Source organism: Numida meleagris, chromosome 2 (genome assembly GCF_002078875.1).
Source record: "Numida meleagris isolate 19003 breed g44 Domestic line chromosome 2, NumMel1.0, whole genome shotgun sequence".
NCBI lineage: Eukaryota > Metazoa > Chordata > Aves > Galliformes > Numididae > Numida > Numida meleagris.
Window position 1 is genome coordinate 7,343,433 of NC_034410.1, and position 12,631 is coordinate 7,356,063.

Below are 12,631 nucleotides of genomic sequence, written 5' to 3' on the forward strand. Positions count from 1 at the left end.
GGCACAGGTTGCCCAAGGAGGTTGTGGATGCCCCGTCCCTGGAGGCATTCAAGGCCAGGCTGGATGTGGTTCTGGGCAGCCTGATCTAGTGCTTGGTGACCCTGCATTCAGCAGGGGGGGGGTTGAAACTCGGTGATCTTTGAGGTCCTTTTCAACCCAGGCCACTCTATGATTCTAGTGCTTAAATACTGAATACAGAGCTCAAATGTGCTTGTTATAACATAGTCCTAGGTGATAGGATGGTTCTCCTAAGCTATTTTTACTGTGCTGAGAAGCATCCTTTTGCAGAAAAATCTGGTATATTTGTGTCATTACAATTAAAAAAAAAAAGTTATCAATTAACTGGTATTTATTCACCTTCTGTTCTTTCAGTTCTTGCCATTTACTTTAGCATGTGAAAGGAAAAAGTGCTTCATTAATGATAAAATACTAAGATGTACTACTAATTTCAGGAAATTAAGTTAATTGAGTTAATTTAAGAGTCATACATGCTGACTGTGCAATATGCAAAAAAAAAAAAATTCAGGCCTTCATCTTCAACACGTGAGTAGAACCCAAAAGCACATGAGTAGCCCTGGATGTCGAAATCTTCTAATCAAAGTGTTTGCGATGTCAGAGATGCGTAGAACATCTCCAAAGTGAAATTTCTATACAGAATTATAAATGAGCAGTCTTGTAGCTTAACATCTAAATAACTGGATCTGAAATGTCACAAATCGAAGTCTAAGTTAGCTGAAATTCTAATATTTATTTTCTGTAAAGCTGTCTTTTTCCTTCTTTCTTTTCTTTTTTTTTTGGTGTGAGGCAGTCTGAGCCCTTTTAGTTGAAAGGGAATGGGGAAGCATCACCCCCAAGTCAGACCTTTGAGGTTCACACATTGTTTTGAAATTAACTCTTAACTGCACTGCCAAGCTTGGAGTGTCATGTAGAAAGAAATTCTGAGTTTGATATTCATCATCCAACTGGATACTGACCTCTTGAGTTTTGCTTCTAATCAGTAGTGACATGCAGGTCACCGAAATACATGAGGTCAATAAACCCTAATGATACTTCCATGTGATATTCTTTAATCTCAGGATGAGTTATTAATTTTGGAGGTGTTGTATGCCAGTCATTGTGAAAGCTGAAGAGGTCCAAAACCTACCATGCTTCTTGGTCCATAAAAATTTATCTATTCCTAGTAGATAAGCTAGTTTTCAGCTCAAAAATGTGGGGGATGATTTTTTTTGTCTCAAGGTGAAATATAAAAATCTTTTTCATTAGCAAATTCATTATTCAGACACTGTTTGTTGCACTCTTTTTTTTTTCCATGTGTGTTCTGTGGTATTTCTATTTTGTACTTCATTTTAAAAAGCTAGCGCCATAAAGAGTGGTCACACGTTGATCTACAGCAGACCCCTGAAGAAGACTGCAAACTAAAGTGAAACTGAAGCTCTCAAATGAGTTGCTTTCAAAATCTGTTTAAAAAAATTGCTTAGTTTCATGCTCTGATTGTAGAGCTTTGATTTTTCTCTACCTTCAAGCAGTGCAGCCTGCTGCAGGTTTGTACTGTTTCTGTTTCCTGTGCCTCTTTCCTGTAGACACTCTTCCTTTGGCCATACAAAAGGGATGGATGGGAGTATGATTCTTCTGCATATCAATGCTTTAGAATTTAAAGCTAGGATTCTGTCAACAATATCTTTCCTATGCCTGCATTTTGTTTTGGAGCGTTATGAGAATTATTTGTGAATGGGATTGCTTGTCCAGCTGTTTTTCATTTTGTGACTTCTGTACCTCAGCGCTAGAGGAGGTGTGAGTCCAAGTGTAAGTCCAAGCCTGTCTAGTAAAAGATCTATCCATCTGTTGTTTCTGGGCCATGCAGCTGTGTGGTGTCTTTGTAACAAACAAACAACACTGAAATTCGGAGCATTTTGCCTCAATTTGCAACATGAGTATGTCTGTGCTTGATGTGTTAGGGGAGATGCACCTAAACTTACTGGAAAGTAATTCACTCTTCATATACAGGGAATCTCATGTAGTCTCCTGAACTGTTTGGGGTGGCTGCAGTATGCTGAAGAGCAAGTTTACCACCCTTCTATTTCTTTGTTGGCCATGTCCTTGGGTTTCTTGATTGTGAGTTGGCAAAGTAACAGGCGATTCATGTCTTTCCCTCCTTCCTTGTACTTGTTTTCCATGATGGTTGGATTCTATTCTGGAACCTTAAGCAGTAAAATTGAGCATTAGTGTTTTCTGTACAGATCTTATATGAAAGTCCTGTTTTAAGGTCACTTGTACTTCAGTGTCCCAATGGACTTCTTACCTCCTGGAGCTATGCAGTGTCAAAGAGAAGCTTGTTCAAGTTACGTGGCACATTTTAATATTGAAAATTAATTTTGGTCAGTTTACAGAAATAATCTACCTCTTCTTTCCCAAACTGAGTTTGGCTTAATACTATTATCTATGCTGTCCATTTACAAGAACTAGCAGCTGTTTTATTCTTACATTTCATTGAATCTTTTACTTTCTGTATACTACCCTCTGTAACTCCAAATACTATGAAACTTGTGTGTAAAGAACCATGGTTTGTATAATTATGGCGTACATTTCTACTTGAAGAATTTTAAACCATATTGAAGATACGTGGAATGGGGTTTCTTACACAAGAGGATGAAAAGTCAGTTCCTTGTGCTGGAAGGTAGGCATTTTAGGAAGGCTTTTCAAAAAGTCTAGTAGCTGCTGAAATAAGAGGATTAACATCTTGTGACAGATGGCTATAGTTTTAATTGTCATAGGTTATAGTGGTCATTATTCTTTGCATTTAAACCATATAAGAAGAATTAACTGAGTGGCCCTGCTTAACTGTCAATGGGGTTCTCTTAGCTCTTTGCATTTTAAGTGAGATTAATAAATGAAAACATGTTGTAGAGGCAGGGTGTAATTTATTGAAAGACTCATGAAGTTTCAATGACATTGTTAAGGTATTTAATTAGTCTCATGGAAAAAAAAGCAGAGTGACCCTTTTAGAGAAGCTGATAAGTCATATAATAGCTGTTAGATCCTCTTTATTCCTTGCTTTATAAGATTAACTTTGTGCTAAGCAATTTATGCTAAGTTTTCCCTTTTATTGGTAACCAAAGTTATCTGTGCTTCATGAATAGATTATTAGAGATAACATCATGTAATTAACAAGAGATGCAGAAAAGTAAAAGTACAATTTGTGTAAGAATTGTATGAGAGAGAATGTTAATTTCTTAACTAGGAAGGATATTTAAAGGGATAAAAGGAAGGCAAAATAGTGCAGTTCTTTGGAAGGATTAAAGTAACCTTATCTCATGTTCTTTCAGAAGGTAGGATTGCCTCAGTGTGAGAGTCGTGTTCAATGAGCTATTCACAACTCTAATGAATTGTAGACACAAGTTTGCATTGCATTTTTTTTCCAAAAGTGATTGATAACATGCGAGTTAATTGAATGATGGAAGTGAAAGAAGAAATTGTATAACGTGCATGAAAAATTGTATTAAAAGTCAATTTGAAGTATTGTAAATTATGGCATGCTGGGGAGAAAGTGTGGATAGACTTTTTCATTGTCAGGATAAACATTACAAAATTGAAGATTTAAGACAATAAAATACCTGTCAGTAGTACTTCAAAGTGTGATTGTATTCTCCTTTGAAGTATTTCTAGAACGGCTGTGACTGTGTCTCTTAAGAAATCCACACAGAACTCCATTTCCAGTGTAATTTCCATCTAGATCTAAGTTCTTGCATTCAAAAAAAAAAAACAAAAAAACATAAAACTTCTCAGAGCAAAATGATGCTAGGGTAAATTAAATGGTAGGAATCAGCACTTGCATTCCTTTAACATGGAGGAAATGTCTGGTACAAGACTACTTTGGTAGCTTAAGAAAAATCTGCATGTTCAGTACCTTGCTTTCATTGCTCAAGGATTGATGTATTTTTTTAGCTTACACAGAAGAACATATTAAGTATTTACTAAATACTAAATAATCAATAGTAATGATGCTAAATAAAAAATGAGACTAAATAATTAAGCTGATAATGATGCGAGAGAGAGAAAACTCTTCCAAAAAGCTGCAGTCTGTGCTCTTCTGGTTCTTTCTCATGCAGATGCTTGGTAACTCAATCTTTAGAACCGCTGTCTGTATGAATCGGAGCCAGCCTTGTGGGGTCTTGCTGGGAAGGCACATAAATATTTTGTCCCTTCCCCCAGTGTCACAGTTGGCCCCAGTTTTGGACTGGAAGTTAGAATTCTGCAGCCTTGACTGACTATATGAATTTGCAGTTCTGCCTTACGTTTCAGCTGAGCAATTTAACTTGAAACTAGGTGGTTTTGGACAGCGTGAGGTTTATTAAGTAGCTTCCAAAAATGTATAATATGGTGAAGTAATAGTTAAAGTGATATTTTTGTGGTAATAGTTAAAATGATTTTTTTGTAGAGAGGCTTAGTTAGTATGTGTATCAAATAGTTGCTTGTTATTTGAAACTGTCCGGATAGCGAAACCATGAAAAATGGTGGTAACTACTGTGCATATAAAGATTTATTATGCATCTATGTTACAGTATGCTTACTTTATCAAAAATAGGCCATTATGAAAACTGGCTTACGCACCTGCTCTTCATTAATTTTTGAAGTTAAATAACTGCGTGGTCTTTTCTACAAAATACCAGCGGTCACTCGGGGATTATTTGTAGCAAATACTTGCTGAATGTAGAGTTTAGTGCTAATGGTAAAATAATCCTCTCTGAGAATTATAGTTTGACTGCTGTTGAGAAGGAAAAAAACACCAAAGCAACCTCAAACCTTAACCAGGAGAAAACTGTGGCGTTACTTGGTATAATTTTTACAACAGAATTTGGCATGAGTAAAAGTTGAAGTAGGAGTTCATTCCTAGAAATCGGCAAAAAGAAATCTAATGATATTTCAGAATAATAGATGAGTACCTCATAAGTTGGGAAAATATTCACCGTATTTTGCCTATTTTTTAAAATGTTCTTTTGTATTTGGAAGTAATAACTCTGATTGAAACTTAGTTTCACATGTAGCGTGTGAAATTACTCCATCACATAATTAAATTACTGGTGGAGCTTTCCTGAATGCTGAAAACAGAAGGAAAAAAATCTCAGCAACTTAAAATCTGAAAATACAGACTTGTCCCCAACTGTATTACAGTGATTTATGGGCAGAATTTTAATTCTCTCCTTAAGAGCACTAAAAGAAAAGCTGGCTTAGGGAAAAAAAAAGTGGAGGTCAGACATTTTTCACTGACGTTAGAAAGAACGAAATCGAACTCATTTCTGTTTTTAGAAGCAAATATTGGTAATTCATTTTTCTGCAAATAGCAAATGACTTTGCAATTAACTTTCTGTGATTGGCCTTTGGTTATCAGCCAAGAAATGTGATTAGTCATAATTTACTAGTTCTTTAAAATGCTGCATACAGATGTTAAAATCTGCAAGCGATCAAATAAGTGGATATTTCTGAATGGTACTCCATTGTTTTTATAGCATGCTCCTTTACTATACATGTACTGGCATATGTCTCTGTAACTTCCCCACTCTTGAAACTTCTAAATTGAAAACAAACAAAAAAAAACCCAGCACCTCGGTTCCATTGTGCTTGGATAAGTGCTGTGGCAGGGAAGGGTCATTGCTTTAGTAATCACTAACGACACTTCAGCACTAATGATTTCTGACAGAGACAGCTCCTGCTCATTGCAGGATATAGAAAGGATTTTCATGTTATTTTAAATGCAAAGTGGAGAAAGAGAGTTGCCTTTAGGATTCAGAAATATTATTATTAAGAACTTATTAGCTTCGAAGTTGAACAACATTAAGCAGGGGGAAAAAAACCCAGAATTCTTAACTGTAAAGAAGAGGCTGATAAGGAAGAGTTAAAATTATTTCCTTCTTCACCTGATTTTGTTGAACTGTTTTGGAGTTTTGAGGCAAACATGTGCTGTAGGATGTAATTTCTGAGATGTACCATGAACGAAACTAAAGCAGGAATGAATTTCAGTGTGTCTTTGTGGGATTTGCTTTTTTATGCAGTTGGCTAACTTTTCAATAAAAGTTAGAAGTCGATAAAAAGAGACAAGAGGAAATATTTGTTTCTAACATCATGATGGACACCTTTGGAACTGAGGGAACCTTGGTATCAGTATTGCTTGTACTTGTGACAGTAAAATACGTTGCTGGTTGGTGGTTTCCATAACTTCGTAAATAATCCATACTCTATTTTTTCTAAGGGTGACGTTTTCTGATCTAAATAACTTTAAGTTTTAGAAGTGAGTAAAGTTTATTTCGGAAACGTTTAAACCTTGCTTATGGTGGGAAATATAAATCTGCTCTCAGCGTGCGTAGCCTTACCAGACTTCTGTGGTTTAAGCTAATGTATTCTGCTGGTTGTCTGCCTCATTTTGAATTGTTTTGCTTGAAATTTTCCACATACTTCCTTTCTGAGACTGAAGTGCTTTCATTCTAATGCTGAAACAGTGGAAAATACTGTTTTGTCCAAGAAATTGTAATTCGTGTGTTTTATGGTTGCTCCATTTTTTCCAAAAAGTAAAATATTTGCTTAAATGGAGGGTGTTTCAATGCGTTAAGACCTGTGTGAAATTCAGCAGTAATTTCCATTCAGTTGTGATTTAGGGCTGCTTTGGGATGAGGTAGATCTGGTCATAATAATGAGGGTAAAGGATATCAGGAGAGGGAAAGCTTCTGGGAGGAAGTGTTTATTTAAAATACAAATGCAGAATGTGTTTTTTTTTCCCAGTGTGCTCTCATTTTCTTCTCCTTCCCAAGAAGGAAGAAGAGAGGAAATGGCCTGGACTGAGTGCACAGCCAGGAGAGTCTGGGTCTGCATTGGGCAAATGGCAGCTCCTGGTGGGCTGCTGCAAGACAAGAGCACCTGCTGGTGGTACAGAGCTGGAAGGCTGGATCCCAGCTGGGACTGGGGACCAGTGATCCCAGTGAGGATGGCACAATGTGTCTGAAGAGCAAGATCAGGAGAAAACCAATTGGAAATACTGTCGAGAAGACTCTAGAGTTTCAAAGTAAAACTCTCAGAAAATAGGAGAAAAGCAGGTCACCTACCTGAACTTTCTTCCCTCCCCAGGTGATAGATGCTCATGTGACTGTGTGCTGTAAATAAGAAGTAAGATAAAAACCACCCTGTGTTGCGAGAACTGCCCCGATGAGCTGGTTTCTCCCCTGCCTCTGTTGCAGTGGCTGTACGCATTGTGCAGCAACTAACTGCTAACTAACCAACGATCAGTTGGTTTGCTGATGGCCTCCCTTGGGTTGTGTGGTTTGCAGAAATGCTGTGTATTCCCAGTGACTGTAAGAGCTGTACTTTAATATGCTTTTGTCCCTGAGGCTTTCAAGATGAGAGGATGCCTTTAACCTTAGTTTGAAAGGACCTTTGGCAGCTCCTATGTGCAGGGATGGTCCAGGTGTGTTTGGGAGCAAGGGCTTGGCATGCTCAAGGTTTGGCAGGCAGCCAGTGCTGTCCTGTTCAACTGGAGGGAAGGGCAGTTCAGTTGAACAGCCCGGTTCAGCTAAACCTGGGTGGGTTTTGATGGGACAAATAAATGTCTCCTTCCCAAATGTTTCCCTCTTCCTCCAACTGCTATTGCTTGCAGACAGCCTCTGAAATTTAAAGGTCTTTGTGTCTTCTGAGGTGTCAGAGAGTGTTTTCTGTGGGTAACTGCTACTAAATAGTATGTATGTTATGAAGACTGTCGTGCTTGAGTGTAAAATGATGTCTTTCCACTAAATGAAATACCCACAGGAGACTGGCTGACTAGGAGCGCTTGCAACAGGATATAGAACCTTTAATCTCTGAGTGATAAAGTATTTACAGCTGATAGCTATATGATGACATAAAATATGTAGTCTCACTTCCAAATGAGGTCTTATTATTTCAGATATCCCCATTTAGATGTTTTCAAGAAGGCCACAGATTTAATATTGGCTTTGATGCTTAGTGGCACTCTCATATAATTCTGTTCCTTGCAAATCCCAGCTGTAGCTTACTTGTAGTAGAACATGAAGCAGCTTTGCTTTGTGCTGCTTTGGTGAACAGGCTTCAGTAGTCAGAGCAAACACTTGGTTTTGCTGTGCAAGAAATTTTTAAACCAAAATGCTAATGTTTTTGCAATACAAATAGGAGAGGGCGAGACTACATATTTGTTTGGTTAGGGCAGCCCCATGGATAAATAATAATCCTTTGCTGATGACTGTAATTCTGTTTAGCAGGGAGTGTGTGCTCTGAAATGTGTTCCGGAAAGCTTATCTTCAGCAATGGCAAGTTTTAAGCTTGTAGATGAACACCAGATGGAGATAGAGCAGATGCCACCACTAATTTCAAAATTGTATTAAGTGGAAAACAAGAACGTGCTTAGATATTATGTTCATTACTTATTTGATTTACTCATACATAATAAGGAAATGTTTGTGAATATAATGGTTTGTGTGAGGCATAGCTTTTCTGTTAGCAGAGGCTGTCAATGTCCTTCGTCAACTTTTGATATAAAACTGGTAATAGTGTAAGTTACTGACTTCAGTGTTCCTTCGGCAGAGCTCTGCTTTTGGATTAAGGTTCTGCTTTCTGCACTGTATGGACTCACTTGACATTTTAAAAAATAACTTAATGGAGGAAAGATAATTTTCTAGTCTTTCTAATGATGCTTCAGATGCATTATTGTAGAGACAGGGTTTTTTTTGAAAGAATTTCTTTAATTTTCAAATGCCACGATTCCCCTCCCCCACTATAAGTAAAGCTGCTTCACTTCTGTAGCTTACATTGTACCAAACTGATGGCACAGAATAGCATGGTTTAAGAAGATAAATGTCAGGAATGTCTCCTAAAGTAGACGTTCAGGTTTTTTTGGATTAATAGAAAAGAAGGTCAATAATTGCATGGATTTCAATAAGCTTGAGAATAAATGGCATTCCTGTGGTGCTAGTGATTATTAAAACATTGTGAATTCATTTCAAAATACTGTACTGTGGTTTAATATCTCTTCCATTGTGAAAGGATGACTCAGTAAGGGCTGCCAATTTGAAGAGATTATAGTAGGTAACTCCATAAATCAATTAGATTTTAAGAGGAAAGAAAGTTATAGCAGGCAACAGATAATTCTCTGAATGTTGGTCTTTATCTTTTGTCTTATTTAATAGGTCCCTCCAGACTTCCAGCAGCATGCACCTGGACCTGTTCCTACCAACTTCTCCCAAGCCCCACGGCTGCCAATGCAGGATCAGTGGAGAGGGCCACCTCCCCCACCGCCTCCTCTCCCTCCTCCACCTCCTCAGGACAGAGACCCTTTTTTCTTAGGAGGTAAATGTTTTTATTTCAATTAACATATGAAATGTACTTTTCGTGAAGTAAACATCCAGTTTAAGGAAGGACCTGAAGGCCATATTTGATGTAACCTGCCTAGTTACATCAATGTAACCTGCCAAAAATTCCAGTGGTCTGGTATCTTTTCTCCTGTTTCGATGTAGTTTTCTGTCTACGTATTTAGCTACGTATTTAGTACTAATACAAAATAAAATTAGTATCAAAGTAAATGCTGCAAATTGTTGTAATTTGTTACAGTTTAAACACCATGCTCTCTGGAGTATGTGTACTCTGTAAGAAATCTGTTAATATTAGCTGAAATGTTAGAGCATAGGAAACAAAACAGGTAGTTTGTGCGTATGTGGACGTACTTCTGTTTAGCATCTGTTTGTAATATTTATATATGATGCATATGTTATATACGTTTTACCTGTACTCACAAGGATGTAAAAGTTGCTGAATATCTGGTCAGCAAAAGTTCTGCAAGTTCTTGTATGTTATCAAGCAATAGTCACTGTAATCCATTTCGAAAAGACATTCCTAATTCCTAATTTCCAGTTGTACTGGTGCTTTAAGTATCAGTTCCTCTTAAACACAAGTGGCCCAAGCCAGAGAAACGTAACCTTGAGAATAGATCTTAAAATTAAGAAGTCTCACATTTTTACTTCCTGCAAATTTCACGTTACTTTTCAAAATGAAAAGAGATGTTTGCAATTCCAAAGCACGCTTGTTTCCCGAGGAGCTTTGTCATGTAATTTCTTTCCCGATTCCCGCAGATCCGAGATTTCCCAGCCATCACTTGTTCGAGCAGCGGAGCCCCCCGCCGCCACCGCCTCCCCCGCTTCTGAACAGCCCGCATCCTGTCCCTACCCAGAGTCCGATGCCGTTCAGCCAGCCGGGGCCGGCGTTCAGCCAGCAAGGGCAGCAGCCCGTATTTCCCAGAGAGAGGCCGCTAAGGCCAAACATACAGCCTCAAGGTCCGGTGGGAATTCTCCACTTCAGCCAGCCGGGTTCAGCAAATCCGCGGCCCTTCATTCCTCCGAGGCAGCAGTTCCTACAAGCCCCGGGACAGCCCTTCCTCGCGGCACACGCACAGCCTAACATGCAGGTACAGATCTGCAGTGGGGAGGGTCCTGCAAGAGGTGTTTCAAGTGGCCTGTTTCTACAGTAAAGTTACAAAAAACACCACGATTTGCTAAACACTGCTGGAGGCAGAGAAGTTGTGATGTTGTGTTTGGTCCAGCATCGTATAGCTGCTGATGTTCCTTTAGCTCTGTAGAGGTAGGGAGGGGTGTCCCGGTGTCCCTGTCCTACCGACGGCAGTCCCGGAGCGCCCTCTGCTGCTCAGCCCCATGGCTCAGCGAAGAGCTAGGCCTCCTGCCGCCCGAGGGGAAGCCGAGCTGCTGTCTTGACATTTTGGGGCTGTGCACAGTGATGCAGACGGCCCTGTTTATTTGGAGGGTTTTCTTCATGTCTTGACATAAGGAAATCTTGAGGTCTGGTGATGTTTGTTTGGAGCAGGGGGAAGGAACAGTATAAGGCATTAAAAAGAGAAGGAAGGGGAGAGCAGAAAGCTTTTCATTTGCCCTTTTCCACTTCAGCTGTTGACTGTAAATATAGAACTCCCTTACACAGCTTCTTTTAATCCTTTTTTTTTTTTTCCTTCAGAGTACTTTTTATTTATCTTGGTCCATAGCTGCTCACAGAGTCTGTTGTTCTGAGGACTTGGGAGGCTGGAGCTACTTTTACCAGAGGGTATTTCTTTGAAACTAAAAGCAAATAATCTTTTTCTTCATATGAAGGGTCCCTTGCATCCTCCATTGCAGCCTCAGCCACAGCCTCAGCCTCAGCAGCACCATCACCAGCAGCAGCAGCACCATCACCAGCAACAGCAACAGCAACATCATCATCATCTCCAAGGGCCACCGCAGCCTTTGATGCCCATGAACCAACCACAGTTTAGGCCTCACATGCAGGCCACGCAGCAGCAGCCAAATAACAACAGGATGCAGTGTCAACAGCGGCAGGGTCCAATGAAGCCAAGGCATGTAAGTACCACTTATAGTGTTATCTCACTTAGTTCTGCATGGGCAACAAAACTTACCATGTAGTTCTTAAGTCTCATTTATTCCTTTTCTGCTCTGTCCCTTTCTTTCACTATTTTTTTTTTGCTCCCTTCTCTACACTGGTCGTTTTATAACCTGCTTCCACAAATAGCGCATCTGTCTTGTACCTTTTTTTTTTCTGTTTCAGTTTCCAGTGTTTTCTTGATCTGGATCTTCAGACTGTTTTCTGATCTCTATAAGAGGTTATAAAGATTTCCCAAGAACTGTCAATGAAGGGTTTTTGGACGATAAGTTTGCATTATATTTAAAACTGCAGATAGTCTGTGACTCTGTGGGAGCCCAGTTCTCTGACACTTGTTCTGGTTTGAAGACCTCTCTGTAGCACTGCAAATAAGCATTCTGGTTCACATGGTACCACTAATATCCTGTGAGTTTGCTCCAGTGCAGCATGTTCTATTGCTAGGTAGGTTGGGGTGACACAGCAGTCTGTAGCAGTGCTCAAGTTATTGTGACAGTAGTTGAGAAGAATGATTTTCATCACGAAAATAAATCACAGTGAAGCCAATTTCTGAGAAAGATGTTAAATAAGTGATTCAGCATTGCTGTTAATTTAAAAAAAAAAAGTGTGCTTATTTTCCTACCTTTTTCTTCTCATGTTAAAAACACAGTGCCCTTTTGAAAAGTTTGCTGTTTTTTTGTTTTTGACTAACAACGAAGTCGTGAAAATCTGAAACAGGAAACGCTTCAGTCTGACTTTAAGTGGAAACCTCGCATTTTTTTTTTCCCTTCTGCTTTTCAGAGCACACCCTCACAAAATATTGTCAAGCGTCCAAATCAGCAACTGCAACCAACTGCTCCCAGAAACAGTAACTTGCGGGAGTTGCCCATAGCACCGTCACATGCTCTGGAAGTGAGCAACAACAGGCGAACCTCTACTCCAGCTGCTCAGGTCAAACCCATTGCCAGCACGATGTCTGCCACCAAGACTGTAGCTGGTGGTGGAAATTCACAGGGAAGGCCTGAGATGAAAGCTAAGGCAGTCGCACCAGTGGGCCAAGCAAAACCAGAAGTCAAATCAGAACCGGAGGTAAGGCTTTTTATAAAGACTCTTGAAACTTTTAGTCTGACTTGGGAACTGTAAGCGCACCTGTTCTGCTAGTTACTATTCATCCAGTGTTTTTTGTTGCCACTAGAGGCCTCTCTTCTGAGTTGTACTTTTTTTA

General features: G+C 39.3%; 1 protein-coding gene across 1 annotated transcript in view; it reads left to right on the forward strand.

Moving 5' to 3' along the window:
- The window catches only part of RBM33 (RNA binding motif protein 33), an 86,547-nt gene that overhangs the window by 37,308 nt on the left and 36,608 nt on the right, over positions 1-12,631 (forward strand). Inside the window, 4 exon segments of the mRNA XM_021389323.1 lie at positions 9,180-9,339; positions 10,119-10,450; positions 11,145-11,390; positions 12,208-12,495. Coding sequence (XP_021244998.1) covers positions 9,180-9,339; positions 10,119-10,450; positions 11,145-11,390; positions 12,208-12,495 — 1,026 coding nt within the window.